The following is a 17,288-nucleotide window of genomic DNA, read 5'->3' on the forward strand; positions in this document are numbered from 1 at the left end:
GAAAAGGGTTGGTTATAAATTATTATTGATTAAAAAACTACTGCTAGTTAAAGATACTTCACATTGGTACAAAGTTGATGCAAACAGAGTTATTCTTGCTATGGTATATGCATGAATTTCTGCTCTTGTATAAAATATTGCAGCTTTACATTATATCCTAGACTACTGAGGGAAATCACAAGAAAGATTTTGGTAAGAGTTTCTATGTTTAAAAAAGGAAGAGGGAAAATTATCTGAAGTAAATGCCTAAATGGACTGAGGGAACATGGGAGGTTATAGAAGGTCAGCATGTATGCTGTGAATATGGAAGATTGTAGAAGATCACATGGAATGTCAGCTATGTCTGTTGTGGTTTCTTATACTTGGAAACACTGAATTTAAAAGTTAATTATGGTTGGTTTCCATTTTAAAATTAGCTGATGATTATCCAAACTGTTTATGTTAAATATGGATGTGTGTGTGTGTGTGGACATATATGTGACTTATTTAACTGTATGTGTAAATGTAAGCTAGTTTTAACTGTACTGATGTGTATGTAATTTGAATCCAACTGTGCATATATGTGTAAGTAATTATTGTTTGGAAAAACATGTCTTAAACAGCAACCATATGGCTTTCCTCCATCTTGTCTAGTGACCAAATAGGCAGCCATGTGCCTGGCAGCCATCTTTTACTAAAGGTTACAAAGCTCTATTCAAGTTAACAAAAAGATAACTTAGAGACTTACACCTGAGTACTTATGTTTTTGCTAAGTGTTCAACAGTAAGCTTCCAGAGAATTTAAATAGATGGCTACATATGTTTAATAAATAAGGTATTTAATAAGTATTAAAGCTGTACCTCAATGCTTTTATACACAAGAATATACCTTGTTCTGGCAGCTAAACTGTTTAAGTTAAGATTTACTCATATAATCAGCTGATAATGGTTTTCAAGACATGAAGGGATCATAGGGAAGAGCTGGGGTTTACAAATGTATGGCAGGGCTAGAGTTCCAAAGAGAGTCCAGTTTTAAAAATGCCAGTGCTGATCCCTGTGTGTTGGGCGCCCCTCGGGCATGCACTTTGTCACCTGGAGTGGAGCAGGGCAGAGCTGGTGGGACAGGACGGGGTGCTAGGCTCGGCGCCACACCCTTAGGAGCTCCCACCCCAGGCAGACAGCCTGGTTCTCCCTGAGAATCTCAGCAGAAAGTTTCCCTGCTGTCCCCCGCGCCACTGCGAGTTGCTCAGCTGACCACCGCCGCTGTCCTTGGCCCTGGAGACGCCCTTTGGGAAGTGTGCAGCCCTGCCCTCGAAGACCTCGGTCCAGCACGGACCAGGCAGAGGATCCCTACAGCACAGCCTGGCTTTCCTGGGCCGTCTGTGCTTCCTGGAGTTCCATCATGGAAAATGGAAGGCCTCCCGATCCTGCAGACTGGGCTGTGATGGACGTCGTCAATTATTTCCGAACAGCAGGATTTGAGGAGCAAGCCAATGCTTTTCAGGAACAGGAAATTGATGGAAAATCCCTGCTCTTGACGAGAAATGACATGCTGACAGGGCTGCAGTTGAAACTGGGGCCTGCTCTGAAAATCTAGGAGTATCATGTAAAACCTCTTCAGACCAAGCATTTAAAGAACAGCTCTTCCTAGTAAAGTGAAATCGAGGTCTCAGTCCTCAGAACAGGATTCACAGTGATGTAATTTAGTTTCGTTTTGTGAGACTTCACAAACAGAATACAGACATGCGTATACATAAAGAATTTCGATCCAACAAAGTGTTATCCTACTGGATAGTCTAGGCAGTCCCTTGGCTGGCCTGACTCAGCCTGGAGGAGCAAAGACAGAATGGACACGCAATGGTTGCCCTTGTCACACCAATTTGTCATTGACTCTTAGGTACCCCTCCCCTCAAGGGCTTTGAAATCACAGAATTTTCTTTGTTTCAGCATAGATTGTTTTCCGTCAACTCCTTAAAAGGGAGGATGGATGTGGAATGAGTGGTCTGGGTTATAGACTTAGAAATGAGTACAAACAGAACTCCATGGGAAGGGAGACGAGTGAGGGAGTACTGTCTCCCATAAAGTGCTCTGCTCCTAGATGTACGCTCCATGGATGGAATTGCCAACACCCTTTTTTCTAGAGGGTTCTCCACTTGACCTTGTTAAGGTTTCACAGGGATGTGCTGTGCTGTGTGTGAATGAAACATGCACCAGGCTCCCTTCAGGAGCAGAACTCTCTCTGAGAAGAGAAGCTTGCTTTGCACTGGAGACATTCTTGTAATCAACTCACTGTCACAGGGGAAAGAATATTTCCTGCTTATGTTGGTTCCTTGTTGCTGAAGAAAGCATTTAGGGGCTTTGGGGGTTTTGTTTGTTTGTTTGTTTTTGTTTTTTACTTTATGGTTTGTATTTATAATTCTTCCTGAAGCAATTTGTCAAGAGTTAATAGATCCCAAAGCTTTGTTAATAGCACAAAATATTTTTATATATGCATATATATTCCTCCATGACTCTGTAATATTTTTTTAATTGTCCTCTGCTGTGTTTGGTCCCTGGTTTGAGTACTTGTCTTTCAGAATTTGAAAAAGTAAACTTGTTACATCTCTGTTCAAAGAGACATTTACTGAGCGATGTTTGTCCATACCTTGGTGAGTTGGTGCTTTGTGATTGCAATAAAACACTGTTTCAGTTCAAAAAAAAAAAATGCCAGTGCTAGGTGATGATCACCAGAAGTACCAGCCACAGTGAAAAGGAGCAGGCTGCCGGGCGGTGGTGGCGCACGCCTTTAATCCCAGCACTCGGGAGGCAGAGCCAGGAGGATCTCTGTGACTTGGAGGCCAGCCTGTGCTACCAAGTGAGCTCCAGGAAAGGCGCAAAGCTACACAGAGAAACCCTGTCTCGAAAAACCAAAAAAAGAAAAAAAAAAAAAAAAAAGGAGCAGGCTGAGATCTAGAAGGCAGGTATGGATACGCTGCCAAGAGTAGGGCCAAAGAAATGATCTAAGTTTCTAAGAAAAAGAACCAAAGGATTATGAACGAATCCCAGATATTGAACTTTGGGATTGTTTGCACCCTGGAGCTTGGTCTTACTTTATACAGATTGTGGTTGTGCCTTGTTTCCTCCCTCTTAAAGTAAAAGAAGGTACTTTATTGTTGATAATTGCAGAACAATTTTTGAGAGATCTTAACCTTTTTAAGAACAATTTTTAAAATACTTAAAAGGCAGGATGGAAAGATAGCTCAGTGGTTAAGAGCACTGACTGCTCTGCCAGAGGACCCAGGTTCAATTCCCAGCACCCACATGGCAGCTTACAACTGCCTATAACTTCAGTTCCAGGGGATCTGGTACCTTCACAGAGATATACATGCTGGCAAAACACCAAAGCACATGAAATAAAATTAAAAAAAAGATATTTAAAAGGATAAAAATTAGGGTCACAGCCATAAGCTCCAAATACTTACCAGAAACTGGGAATGTTCATTTCTTGTGATGCAGCAAGACAATGATCTAAGCAGTCTGGCTCAGGGCTTGATACAGCTTCTGACTCCATGAGTCTTGACCCTTTAGGAGCTGAAAACCTTTTTCCAGGGATAGCCTAGGATCACCTGTATGTCAGATGTTTGCATTGAGATTCATAACAACGACAAAACTGCAGTTATGAAATAGCATTGACAAAGTTGAGAACCAGTGACTTAGAGAATGTTTCTCCTTACCCAAGGTCCATTTGGGTTTAAGAATGTTGTCTACCCTCCTTGTCTTTGCTAAACTTGTTAAACTTAAGCTATTAGGATAAAGTGAATCACATATATGTTTTATATTGGTAGTTTGGTTTGGTTTCTTTACTGAACTTGTATTTGATACTAGAAGAACTTCAATTTAGAATCATTGTTTTTAAGGCTGCTTATTGTAGACTGTTAGAGAACATAAGTAAATAGTCAGTCATAAGTAATCAAGTTTTTAAATTGTAGTCAGGCTAAGTACTGACATAATTAATCACAGGGACAAGCTTTACTTAGTCCCTTGCATATGTTTTCAGGGTTGAGCTTGAAAGAAGTAACAAAGTTTGTCTATTCAGATACACCTGGACAGCCCTCATACTTCAGAGATCTCCAGAATATGGCACTTAAATGTTGATCTAAAAGCTCATTATGTCAAACAGACTCCCAGATCTCAACAGTAACCCAAGGTCTCCAAAGAAGAGTATGTATAAGCCACCACAGCATTTCTGCCTGGATTACAGCAATACTAATCATGGGGCAAGATGCCCAATGCAACATCTGCCACCAGGACCTGGCTCAGACTGTGGAGAAATAGCAGGACACTGAAATTGATTTCACCTTTTGTCTGGACAAAGGAAGATCAGTCTTCCCATGTCCCTCTTCCACAGAAAAAACTCTGTCTTATAGGCCTGATGGCCAAAGAAGACTGATGCTGTTCTGAATGGTGCCTCCATCACTATGTAAACCTGGGTATGGACTGGTCCCTGTCATTTATAGGATTGGAAGCTGCTTGATCTGCCCTCAGACGTAATTTATCCTTCTCAGATTTCTGATAGTACTGACAGTTAGGCTAGCTATAGCTTTGTCAGCTTGGCAGCATCAGACAACCAGATCCTTCTGCAAGGCTATTATAGCCAGCTTGTTAGCTCATTTTTTTTGTTTTTTGTTTTGGTTTTTTGAGACAGGGTTTCTCTGTGTAGCTTTGTGCCTTTTGTGGAACTCACTTGGTAGCCCAGGCTGGCCTCGAACTCACAAAGATCTGCCTGCCTCTGTCGCCCGAGTGCTGGGATTAAAGGGATGTGGCACCACTGCCTGGCTTGTTAGCTCACTTTTAAAAAAATGTTATAAGATATGAAAGTTTAAATAAGTCATAAAGTTTTAAATATGGGTCTAAGAAAGATCTGAGGATATGAAAGCCTATAAGCTTTTGCGGATCCCAGAAAATGATTTAGATTATGAGAAATGTTACAGATTGCTCTCCTGTTCTATGGTATAAGAGTTCAGAACTCAACATTTAATAGAGTTCTGATAAGCTGATAGAATAATGGCTTCTTACTGTTCACTTATAAGCTCAACATTTTAGATTAATTTTAGTTGTCTTCTATAAACCTAGAAGTGCTTCTCCCCAATCCAAAATAAACATCCTGTCCAATTTATACTTGTCTGTCTGGACAGTAGGAAAATGCATATGCTTTTAACTGAAATCTGTAGTTCTTGTTGGGTCACAAAGGTATGAGTCCACTTCTGCTGTTTTACAGATACCCATCACCTGCTTTGTCTGTGATATGGATTTCAGTACAGATTGATAAAACTAACTTATCTAAAACTTTTATGTCATATTGTAAGATAGTTCCTGTAGGCCTCAGAGGATTAAAAGAGTCATAAAACTTGGATCCATTTCACAGATGTCAGAAGGACCCCAGATGAGTACAGCTTATTCCTAAAGATGGTATTTTTTCTTTCTCTTGGCCTTGGGACCCCTGTTCTTCCCAGTTACTAAGTATGTGAGCCTTAGGGTTCCAAATAAGTTCATAAATTACAACTTCTGTTCCTAGTTTCAGTTTGTCTCAACAGATTTCCCCTTGGATGGCAGACACCTCCAAGCGTCAGTTGCTGACTACACTGTTCTGGACGACTGTGAGCTCCAGACTAAAGCTGACATGGACCAGCCCAGCAGACCTGATTTGTTCCCTGTATCTATGAGGTCAGATAGCCACACGTTTCTGCCAATGCCCCATTGCCCAGTATTTGATTAGGCTTTTTGGGGCCCTGACAATGGTACCCCAATGCCAGGTTGAAGCAGCTGCAGAAGAAAATATGTCATCCCATGTTCCCTGTCCAGAGAAGGCTGAAATGTTGGGTCAAAAGGAAATTCCCTGGCATAAGGGCAAGATGGCCAACTATAATGCTCATTGACATACCATGAAAATAGGTTCAGAGTTGTCAATTGATAAACTTATTAACTGAAATGGCTCTGCAATAAGATAAGAGACTTGACATTCTTTGTGCAGAACCAAAGTGGTGTAAAATAAGATTCTAATCTGGTTGCACTCAAAGATCAGAACTACAAGGCCTTAAGAAAGAGAGTAGATAAAGATGTCACTGCCCTAGAAAAATCTATTAGCTAATGGTTTGTAGGTCCCCAAACCCTTGCATCTCTGGACAGGTAGGAGTCATGATTGAGCCCTATCTTTGGTACCTGTGAAGTGGGGAATGTTGAGGGTCCCCAGCACAGCTTGACCACACAGCAGCCATGACAGGCTTAGGTGTCCAGATACTGCTTCTGTGACTGGCTTACTGGCAGGCAACCCCCAGATCCAGGAAAAGCCAAAAAATGACACCACCCAGGGATCAACTGAGGGATGAAAAATAACATGCCAACCATTAGATAAGGTGGCCAGATATCCCTGAGTCTAGCACAAACCTATTTTTGTTTTGCAGATACCCCCAGACAATTGTCAGACAATCAGGGTCCCAAACTCTGGAAATGCCCTCATCCTAACCTCTGCTATGATAAAAACTCTATCCTTACTCAGCTTAGAGCTCTCTGTTGTCACCGCTGTGAGGGACAGAGACTGAGCTTGAAATAAAGGCTCTTTGCTTTACATGTGGAATTAGATCTCCATGGAGGTCTTCTGGGGGTTCCCATGATCTGGGAATAACAGCTGAGAGATTGTGTGGATAATCAGTACACACCACCACAACCACAACTACACCTCATACCACCACCATCATCACCACATCCACTATATTCCTACTAAGGAAAACACTTAACAACCACTTAATATCCTACCAACTTCTTAGAGACACTGCCACTTCTCAGTTTGTGGAGCAGGAAGGAAGTAGACTCTGACTGAGAGTGAGAAAGCAAGAGAAACTCCATTTTAAAGAAAACTTCATGTCTAGAAATAATAAGATAAAAGCTGAACCAAGTTTCAGAGACACAGACACCCACCTAAGACTCCAGTCAAGGCTACTCCCTGCCCCCAGGGTGGGTAAGCTGCTGGCCAAGAAATAGCTAAAACAAAGGCTTAGTCCATCAAAGTCTCCAACAGTACTGGGAGAGTCTCCAAACGTCTTTGGTTTTCTATAGTTCTTCTCTTGGCTAAATGTTCCTGTTGACTGAAGTGTGACCCTGAAATAGGAAGGCTTGTACCCCTTAGCCTGCAGTTTTTCCCTTTAAAACTCCTTCATTCTGAGAGCCCAGGGCTGTCCTCTTTCACCTGGCTAGCCAGTGTGTTGGACGTGGACAAAGCCCGGGGTTACATATTTTAATAAACCCCTTTGTACTTGCTCGGGATATTGGCTCTGTGGTGGTCTTGCTTGGGGGTCTTGCTACATGGGCACAAGAGGAGGCAGGAATACTGGCTGGGTTCTGTCAACTTGACACAAGAGTCACAAGGGAGAGGAAACTGAGAAATTGCCTTCACCACTTTGTCCTGTGGGCATGGCCATGGGCCACCTTCTTAAACACAGATAAGGCCCTTCCAGCTCCCTGTGGGCAGTGCCAGCCCTGGACAGTGGTCCTAAATCATATGAGAAAGCAAGCTGAGCAAGTCATGGAGAACAAGTCAGTAACTTTCCCCTATGGTTCTTGTTTCTGCTCCTGCTTGAGTTCTTACCCTGACTATCCTCAGTGATGGGCTTTGAATGGAATATGCAAGCTAAATAACTCCTTTCTTCCTAAGATGTTTTTGGTCATGGTGTGGGACAGCAGGCAGCTGGATGGTGGTCCCACCACCCATAAAGAAACCATAAAGTGCCCTAGTCCATTGCTTTAGGCAGAGGAGGAGCGGCCTGTGATGGAGAAGATGAATAGGATTCAGAAGATGGGTCAGGACAGAGTGGCCATTTCACTTTGGTCCCTCAGTTCCCACCAGTCCTTATGAGCTAGTTTATGTTTGTCTCAAAGACAACAAGTGCTTGGCCTCTGATTGAGAGACATGATCCTGTCCCCCAAATGGAGTGACTCTCAGGAACTGTGAGATAGGAATGACTGGAAACTGTTGGAGAAGCAGACAGGAGGCTGCAGCCATGCTCTAGGAGTTGTCCAGGACAATGGTCCTAAGGTCAATCAGCACCCAGGATCACAAGGTAGAAATTCAGATCTCTTATCTATAAGGAGCTCAGTCATCATAGGAGTTTCCCAGAACTCCTTGAGGTCAACAGGCATGACAGGAACCTAGAGCCCTTCCCCACTCCCAACCTCCTCACTTCCTCCTCAGATAGAGTAAGTTCATGCCCAGAGATGCCAGGGGGCTTCCTCCTATTCTCTCGGAGTTCATATTTAATGTGACCTTTAGTCAACACTGGAAGCAAACCGCTGGGCCAGGCCTGGGACAAACAGGTTCAGGCTAGAGAGTGGCCAAGCACTCCCCATGCCATGGATCTTCCTGCCTTTAGTCCCCTGCTGGTCCGAAGAACAGACTGTAAACATGGCTTTGACAAATCCCTAATGACTTTGCCTCTCTACAGGAGACCTGTTCAAAAGGTACCTAATCCTCAAAAAGCCAGAAATGGTTTGAGGTACACAGAAGCCAAGGACAAAGGCCACTGAAGACTGTGCTGGCTGTAATGTGCTGGCTGTAATTTGTAGATGAGATAATATCCATCTGTCTGTCTGATCCACTGAAGCAGAAGCTGGTGGAGACTAACTTCATTTTGATGAGAAGGAGAAAGGTACCTGGGGCAAAACATGAAGCCAGCCACTGTGGGCTATAGATAGCCTGCTGCGATTGGTCAATTTCTCACTCTGGCCTCACAAGAAGCAACTTTGAGGCATGAGGGTCCTGTATATAAGGCCCTGGGCTGGGCTGCAGCTCTGTCCCTACAGAGCAGGGAGCTAACTTAGGTGACCTGTGGGACTCTCATAGCTATCTGGTTAGCTGTTGAGCTGAGACGTTGCCACCACCTGTCTGCACGGGAGCACAGTGACCACCTAGCCTCATGGACTGCCACCCCAACACCAAGAGCCTGAACAGCCAATATATGGTCCTATTTCCCATCGGCCATGGTGCATTTGGCTCTGTGCAGCTGGCCTACCATCGCCTCACAGGCATCCCGGTGGCAATCAAAGTGATAGAAAACCTCGAGGAGGACCTCCAGTTCATCGTATCTGAGATGATGGCCCTGGAAAGACTGCACCATCCCAACATCATTCGCCTCTTCCAGGTGCTGGTAGCAACAGAGCAAATCTACTTCATCACGGAGTTTGCCCCGGGAGGAGACTTGTTCCAAAGAGTGACGGAGGAGGGCAGGCTGCAGGAGGAAGTGGCACAGAAAATATTCGGGCAGATCCTGTCAGCCATCAAGTATTGCCATGACCTGAACATCGTCCATCGAGATCTGAAGCCCGAAAATATCCTCTTTGATGAAGAGGGCAACGTGAAGCTGGCAGACTTTGGCCTCGCCACCAGTTGGAGAGCTGGAACACTACTACACCAGCAATGTGGGACCAAGAGCTTCAATGCCCCAGAACAGGTCCTGGGGTTGGGCTATGATGGGAAGAAGACAGATGTGTGGAGTCTGGGTGTGCTACTGTATTTGATCACCACCGGGAACCACCCCTTCCAAGGAGACACTATGGAAGAGATCGAGGGGAAGATCGTCACAGGCACCTATGATATTCCAGCTCACGTCTCTGGGCAACTGGAAAATTTAATTCACCAAATGTTGACAGTTGCCCCAGAGAGGAGGCCCTCCATTGAAGACCTTCAGCAACATCCATGGGTTATGAAGTGGAAAGAAAACATCCCAAGTGAAACCTTGTTAGATCCCAAGGTTTTAGACACACTCTCTGACCTTGGCTTTAATATGAATGACGTTTTGGAATCCCTGCAAAAAAACAGATACGATGAGTTGATGGGGACATACCTAATAATCAGAGAGCAGGCCCGCAAGGGGCTGCCCCTTGAGTTTGGCTGCAACACCTCAGTCACGTCTGTGGACGTTGGAGCTGCGCCTCCTGTGTCCCTAGTATGTCCCTCTGTCTCTGGTCTTCCCCCAAAACGGAGGGCCAGTGAGCCCACCTTTGGCCTCCTCCACACCCAGCCCTCACACCAGCCCCTGTCTGTTGTGCCAGCAGCCCCAGGGCAGAAGGTGGCCAGAAGTGCCTCCATGCCTGTACATTATCCCCAGAAGAAGAGCCCCACGTGGAGCTCTGCCGCCCTATCCAGAGGTGAGACTTCTCTGAGTGTCTCCAGCAGCATATCAGAAGAAGAAACTCCTCCGTCACCTGGAAATGACTCTGACATGGAAAATGCACTGAACCCTCAGAACATCGGGTGCTTCCAGAGACTGTACAAGAGAATCAGGGCCTGCTTCTCCAGATTTTGCTGCTTCTCGGGGGATCAAGAGACACAAGTCCAGCCCATGTTCAACAACAAAGTGGCTCCTGCGACAGAGACAGGATGAAGAGCCCAAGGAACTGGGCATGCAGGTTTGAGAGGGTGCATATGTGCTTTGCATTTTATTTTCTCTGCCTTTTCATCAAAAAATCAGAAATGTACATGTTTGTTTTGTGGGGTCCAATGGGATGTTCAGATGTATTTCTACACCAGCTGGATTAAACCCTAACACTTAGCATACCTCCTCAGGAAGAAATCCTGCTGGAACATACTCAGGTGGTGTCTGATGTAACTGAACTAGCAGAAGACACAAAAGACTGTGACCGGAGTGAGGTGGGTGGTGGGTGGGGTGCTATGGAGCTTTGTCCACAGGGAACAGATGTTCATATAGAAGACTCTGCTTGGGGATCTAGGGCCTGAAAGAATGACTATGGTCAAAGCCCAAAGGGCAACTTCTACGTCCCCCTACAGTTCAACTGGACAGGCAGAGTGTGTCAAGTCCTGTGAGGCCTGATGTCACATTGAAGAGGTCAACTGTGGGAGGCTGAGCTGGATCCCAGTTCCTGCATACCTGGGCACCCAGTCTAGACGAGATGTCTGCATTATCACAGCACTCTCTACCGTGGCATTCCAGGAGAATGTCCTCAAAGGACAGAGGTTGATTACAAAAGATCCATCAATTTCCAATCCTCAGTCTTTCACATCTGAGGAGCCTGGAGGAGGAGACTCTACTGATCTTTTCATGGCGGTCATGTGACCTAGATCCTTGTATTTCATGGGCATTGTGTTCTCAATTGTGGGATCTTTGACTACAAAGGCAGGTGGTTTATTGTTGCTGAGGGTCATGCCTGACTAGAGCAAGACTTTACTAGAAAAACAAGGTCAATTCTCTCACCTAAGCAAGAGATGGAGAAGGGATGTGAGGCCATCGTGTGTAAGGAAGAAAAGTCCCGATGGAATCCTATGTGATGATCTGGTGCCTGGCTGAGGGACTATGGTCAAGGCTCAAAGGGGACACCTCGAGATCTCCCTGCAGTTCAGGTGAACAGACAAGAAGTAATGAACTCTGACCTACATTCTGATAGCACAGAGTCGGGCATCAACCAGGTCTGGACACAAGCATCTGCAGATGAAAGTATGGATAGTTAGTGTCTCCTGCTGCATGTCCAGTTCATGGGACACTGGGCAACCAAGAAGTCATTGTGATTATAGTGACACAGGAGTCTCCACGGGGACCTAACTCCATTCTCAAGAGCAGAGGAAACTGGGATAGCCATCCAAAGCATCTGATGATCAGGCAAGAAGCACTCATGGTGTCTTTTAGCCACACATGCCAAGAAGAAAATAAACTCTTTCTCATAGGACACTAATGCGGACCCTTTTTCTCCTACCTTCCTACATGTATTCTATGTCCAATCACCCAGAAGAAATTTCCCTACAGCACTCACAGTAGAACCATGCTCCAGATTTTGGGAAACACAGTTGGGATGGGTTTCTGGGCCTCTCTGTCCTCCCATGACTTTATGGACATTTATAATGTGTGCAGTCTCTGGAAGGTCGTGTGCAGGCTGGGATTGAGCTGGGGCTTTGCCATCATCTAATGCAGAAGCCCTTGTGCCAATATGTGATCCTGTTGACAAGGCTGTTCTGCTCTTCAAGCCGATGGTATGATTCACCTGTCTCCATATAAACACAGCCCAGCATGCCCTTACTTTGTGCTACTGTTATTATGGTGACGTTAAGAGAAAGGACTTTGACAGTAGGAAGTAGGATGGGAAGACAACATGAGGACCAGCTGTACCTGGGAAGTAGACAGCGAAACCACCAATACCCCCTTCAGACCTGCTTTCTATAATGGTGTCCTTGTACTGAAGCTCTGTCATAGAGAAGGCAACAATTTCTCCCTGAAACTCCTTCAGCCTTCATTCTGAGTCTTCTAGATGGGAAGAACCTGGAGGAGGGTCTCAGATGTGTCAGAGGGTGGCCCTGTGACCTGGGTCACTACATCTCTTGGGATTTTGTTCCAGGTGTGGGCTGTGTGACAGAGCTGGGCCCACAGTTCTAGCCATGCAGTCTCTTCATTACTTTCTGGAATGTGCCTGCTCCTGGCATGTGCCTGCTCCTGGCATGTGCCTGCTCTTGGCATGTACCTGCTCCTGGCATGTGCCTGCTCCTGACATGTGCCTGCTCCAGTCCTTATGCAGCACCCTGGGAGAGGTTCTTCCTCCACAGTCCTGATGGTCACCATTCTTACCTACGAAGAATTTGAGAGAAGACTGCATCTGAGTTTTGAGGCCAGCTTCTGGGCTTCCTTTGTGCAATGATCTGAGCTGTTCTTTTGTCAGTTGTCATTGGATGGATATGGCCTTGTGACACGCCCTCAGGAGGGGCTGGATCACAGGATCGGTAGTCTGGTCTTCAAGCTGTCCACAGGGAGCTGGCACTCTGGCAGAGGCCAGGACAATCATGAAGACAAAGGTGCTGAGGTAAGACCACCTGAAAACAGGTAAACAGAGTCACGGACCTCAGAGGGTGCATGGAAGTACAGAGAGTTGGAGGAGACTGTCTTGTGTGAATGTCACAGCTGCGCAGAGCCCAGGAGGAAAGAAGGGATGAGACGAGGGACTTGAGAGGAGCCATGTGTCACCTTATTTAGACCGATGGTCTATCTCTGAGAGTCTAGGACACCTTGTCAAACATTTAAAATTATTCATATGTTTTTTCAGTTACTTGCCTATTTCTTTATTTCTGCCTCTCTCCCTGTCTCCTTTCCTTTCCTATTTGGTGTGTGTGTGTGTTGTGTGTGTGTGTGTGTGTGTGTGTGTGTGTGTGTGTGTGTAAGTGTGTAGCACCTATGTGCTGTGCCTAACATCTGGAGGTTCCAGGATAACCCTATGAAGTAATTTTCTCCAACCACTTTGAAGGGCACAGGGATTGAGCTCTGTTGCTTACTCCTCCAAATGTTTTTGCAGTTGGGGAACCTAATGGACATGAAGCAGTGTCAGAACTTTCTGGAGAAGTCTGTGACTGCTCTGCGGGAGTGGGAGCCTTGACCTTGGCCCACACATGTGCTGTTCTCCTTCTTTGGATGCCAGTCAGGACAACGAGATCTCTGTCCCTCAGAATTGCCTTGGTTGTTGATTTAGGGAATCTCCCACACCTCAGCTTAGTTTTCTAGCTTTAGATCATATTTAATCTTCGCATTGTAGATGATTTACCCCTGTTCTTTATGCCCAGTTTACATTACCAAACTTAATATGGTTGTAACAGTAAGTATGCAATGTTTTAGGACATGGCTACCCCCATTGGCATGCTCAGAGCCTTTGCCCAAGGGTGTTCTTATACACCTGTGAAGAGAGCAAGCCAGGAACTTGTATCCTTACTCAGGGATGAGAACAAACTAAATCTCAGAGCATGACTTGCCACAGTGTGGTCCCTGAGCCTGGAAGCTCCTAGCTCCACTGTTCAAGCGTCTTTGTCTATTCTGTGTTGGGACATTTTCCATTCCTTACTTGGTAGTGTCCACAGACCCTTCTTTAGAGACTGGAGTCCAGAAAGCCCAGGGCAGGGTTTCCAGCAGGACACTGACCCATGTTGGTTGTCCTGGCTTCCATCCCTGCTTTCACCAATCACTATTCTCATGTCTGTCCTTAGAGCTGGTCTGCTCCCGTGCCCTGCACTGGGTGAGGAGGTTGGGAGCAAGCGTCAAATGAATGAAATACAGGCTCTGGATTCTCTCAGAAAGCCTGCATCAGACCCCCGAGGCTCTGAGAAGCCGACAACCTGGTCAAGAACAAATATTCTCGGAGGCCATGAAGACAAGGTAGAGAGTGGGTGCCCCAAGGAAATGGGTCAGAGGTCTCCCTCCCTGCATTATTCAAATCCTTCTTTGTAGGGCACACTAACAAATCCACATAGTCCTATCTCCCAGAAGACAGGTCAAGGTGTTGCTGTCAGAAGGGCAGGTGATATGAGCCATTCAGAACTTCACTATGAAACAGAGCTAAGACTCAGATTACTTTTCCCACGGTCTTCCTCAGTCTCATCTTAGAACTGAAGATCACCCAGGACATCCTCTTTTCCTTGAAGGTAGGATGGCCAACTTAGGGGCTCTTAGCTTCTGATGCTAGCACAGTGGGGTTCTGATTAGCTATGAGGGGAGAGGGCTGACAGTGCAGCTCTCTCCTGGGGCACATGCCTGGCATAAGTGAGACCCTGGGGAAATGTCTATGATCTCTCAAAGGGAAGTCCCCAACATAGTCTCAGGTCTCAGGGTCTGTAGCAGAGGCTTTGGCTGCAACCAAATCCTGCCCCTTCCTGAATAGGAACAGAGGAGGGGTGGATTATGGGTGGGGGACAAATGGGGTGAAGGGGAGAGATGGGGAGGAGAAGAGGGAGAGGAAACTGTGGCCAGGATGTAAAATAAATAAATTTTTAAGATGCATACATACTAAAAACAACCCTAAAGCAAATGACCAGCAGGAACCTTCTCTCTGCTGTCTATGTTAAGGGACTGGTGAAAAAATGCTTACTTTGTATCCCTGAGTACAAGAGGAGACCCCAGTTCCACCTCAGATATTTCTGCCTCCCTCCTGGCAGTCTTTTTTAGGACCTGCTTTGGGAATGTGGTCCAAGGTCCATGGGTTAAGGCTAGGAGGGTAGAAACATGGCTGCATATGCCCATCCCAAATCCTCTTGCTGGAGCTGTTGTGTGGGATGGTCGCGCAGTCCTTTCTTACCTTGTGCCGTCCAGGTGTTGCTGGAATTATAATCCAATGCTTCTAAACTTTCAGTGTGAAGAACAGGGTACTTAGTGTGCTCGGGACTGCCTGGGAACGGGTGTCCTTTCGAGGAAGACATCTGACCACCAGGTGGAAGGCACTCAAGTGACCCCAGGTAGCTTGAGCCATCTTTATCTATACTTCAACAGAGATTTTCTCCCAGGATACATGAACTGTTTTATTACTGGCTCTACTTTTTGACTTTTAAGAAATACATCACATTTTAAGAAAGACATCGTGGTCGTTATAAAAGCCCTCATTGCTCCCCTTTCTGTCTCCCCACACACACTTTCCCATCCCCCACACGACTTTACTCTAGACATGGAGTTCAGCCTTTTTGCAGCTTAACTAAATATCCAGCCACACATATCCTGCTCACACAGTACTCACAGCAGCTACTTGTGGTTCCAAATTAAAAACTAATAGACATGGGTAAATTGCTTTAAGGACAACAGTATCCAAGCCCCAACAATTATTTCATGTCTATAAGATATGCTTTTAAAAAGTTCCCTTTTCTACCAGAGGGCCCCATGTCTCAATCTCTCTGTAAAAGGCAGACTTTGGTAAGGCACTCTTTTCCTATCCTACCACACCACTTTTCTTTCACCCATATAAGCTCCTGTGTATGGTAAAGATGGATGTATTCATACCACATTTTGCCTTGCATTTTTTCCTGTTGGAGCATACCAGATCCTACCATTGGCTCTATATGCTTGGTGTCCAGGGAACTTACTCTCAACACTTGTCACTGTGTGCATTCAGCCAAGTCCTGCAATGCCCGAGGTCCACTGTTCTTTGGCAAGTGAGAGACCATCTCCACAGGCTTTGCCATGCAGAGACCTGTTGGACAGGCATTCATATGCGGATCAGAGACTAGGCTGCATGGCTCCCTATACTGAACACTGTGCCTGTGTCTGAGACCAAGTTAAGGTGCTCTGTGTCCTTGTGAGAAAAAGGAAAACAAGGCTGAATAAGGCCTCTCTGAGGGTGAGTACCTGGGCCACACCAACCAGTCAAGACTCACAGGAAAGAGCCGGTTTTTAGCCCTACTGGACATGTCCCAGACCCAGGATCTCTCCCCCATCATGATTTCCTTTTCAGATCAGGCTCCCCATCAGACATACCCATTTTAGTTATTCTCACGGCTACCACCTTGACACACAGTCCAGACCTCAGTCCCCTTTCATACACCTCTCCCTCTGTGTGACCCATCCAGACAGTTGCCACATCCAGTGTCCTAACACAGCTCAAGAGTGACCCATCTCTCACCTCACAGCTAGGTGGCAGGCTTGGCTCTGCAGCCTGGCAGCCATTCTTTTCTCTCCCTTACACTTTCTTAGGAAGTCAGACCTAGGGAATATTAGCCCAGGATGACCCTCCCCTTGTAAGTCTTCACAGCGTCCAGTACCATGTCCTTGGGATTTGGAGGTGAGCTCAGGCACCAACTCCACCCATTCATTGAACACAGCAGCTAAACAACATCCTTTATAATAAACTCATAACATTTCACCTAACCACTTATAAGAACATGTTTTCAGCCATAAATCCCCTTTCTGACTTATTCCAGGCCTTATCTGGCCCCACCTCCTCTATTCACTCACCTTTTGGGTAGGAAATGAAGATGGCTGTCACTGCTCCATGTGCTTACATTCATTCCCTCGGATTAGCCCCAAGGTTCTGCATTCCTAAAGTCTTCTCCAGGACTCTGGGAGAAATCTCCTCAGGGCAGGACCCCAAGGAAATTTTGATATTTAATGGCACAGTAAGTCCTGGTGTGGAAGCAGGGTAAAGGAGTGAGAGAAACTGGTCACATGGTGTCCACAGTCAGAAATCCCAGACAGCTGATGTTGATGTCCTTGTTGGTTTCTCATTATTTATTTATTTATTTATTTATTTATTTATTTATTTATTTATTTATCTACTTACTTACTTACTTACTTACTTACTTATTTATATGTTTTACAGCCTGAGGAAATGTTCCACACAAAACATTCAGGATGGATCTTACTACCTCAGAGACACCTCTCCAGAAACACCCTCAGATATGTGCCCGGATTTCTGCCTCTTAAGAAAACCTAGTTCCTACCACACTACCTAGAATCCATTCTCAACCTCAGATATCATTATTGTGGGTACTGCTCTGCAAGGGCCTTCACATTCAGGCTCTATTGGCTAGGTCTCCAG

At 45.6% G+C, this 17,288-nt stretch overlaps 1 protein-coding gene and 1 pseudogene across 8 annotated transcripts; both read left to right on the forward strand.

Annotated features, from left to right (window-relative positions):
* Window positions 1–1,362: 1,362 nt before the first annotated feature.
* On the forward strand, window positions 1,363–2,671 carry LOC114710678 (annotated as a pseudogene).
* A 2,567-nt stretch (window positions 2,672–5,238) lies between these two features.
* LOC114710681 (putative sperm motility kinase W) lies at window positions 5,239–17,195 on the forward strand. Of its 8 annotated transcripts, XM_037202012.1 has the most exons (7): window positions 5,239–5,681; window positions 8,453–12,809; window positions 13,296–13,456; window positions 13,978–14,146; window positions 14,242–14,412; window positions 15,117–15,219; window positions 17,070–17,195. In XM_037202012.1, the coding sequence occupies exon 2, from the start codon at window positions 8,924–8,926 to the stop codon at window positions 10,388–10,390; it is 1,467 nt and encodes a 488-aa protein (XP_037057907.1). In that variant the 5' UTR covers window positions 5,239–5,681; window positions 8,453–8,923; the 3' UTR covers window positions 10,391–12,809; window positions 13,296–13,456; window positions 13,978–14,146; window positions 14,242–14,412; window positions 15,117–15,219; window positions 17,070–17,195. The 8 variants fall into 8 exon arrangements, with proteins under 8 accessions (XP_037057907.1, XP_037057904.1, XP_037057902.1 ...); XM_037202009.1 differs by having other exon boundaries at window positions 13,296–14,146; window positions 14,219–14,412; XM_037202007.1 differs by having other exon boundaries at window positions 13,296–14,146.
* The last annotated feature ends 93 nt before the right edge of the window (window positions 17,196–17,288 follow it).

The sequence above is a fragment of the Peromyscus leucopus genome, unplaced genomic scaffold (genome assembly GCF_004664715.2).
Source record: "Peromyscus leucopus breed LL Stock unplaced genomic scaffold, UCI_PerLeu_2.1 scaffold_856, whole genome shotgun sequence".
NCBI lineage: Eukaryota > Metazoa > Chordata > Mammalia > Rodentia > Cricetidae > Peromyscus > Peromyscus leucopus.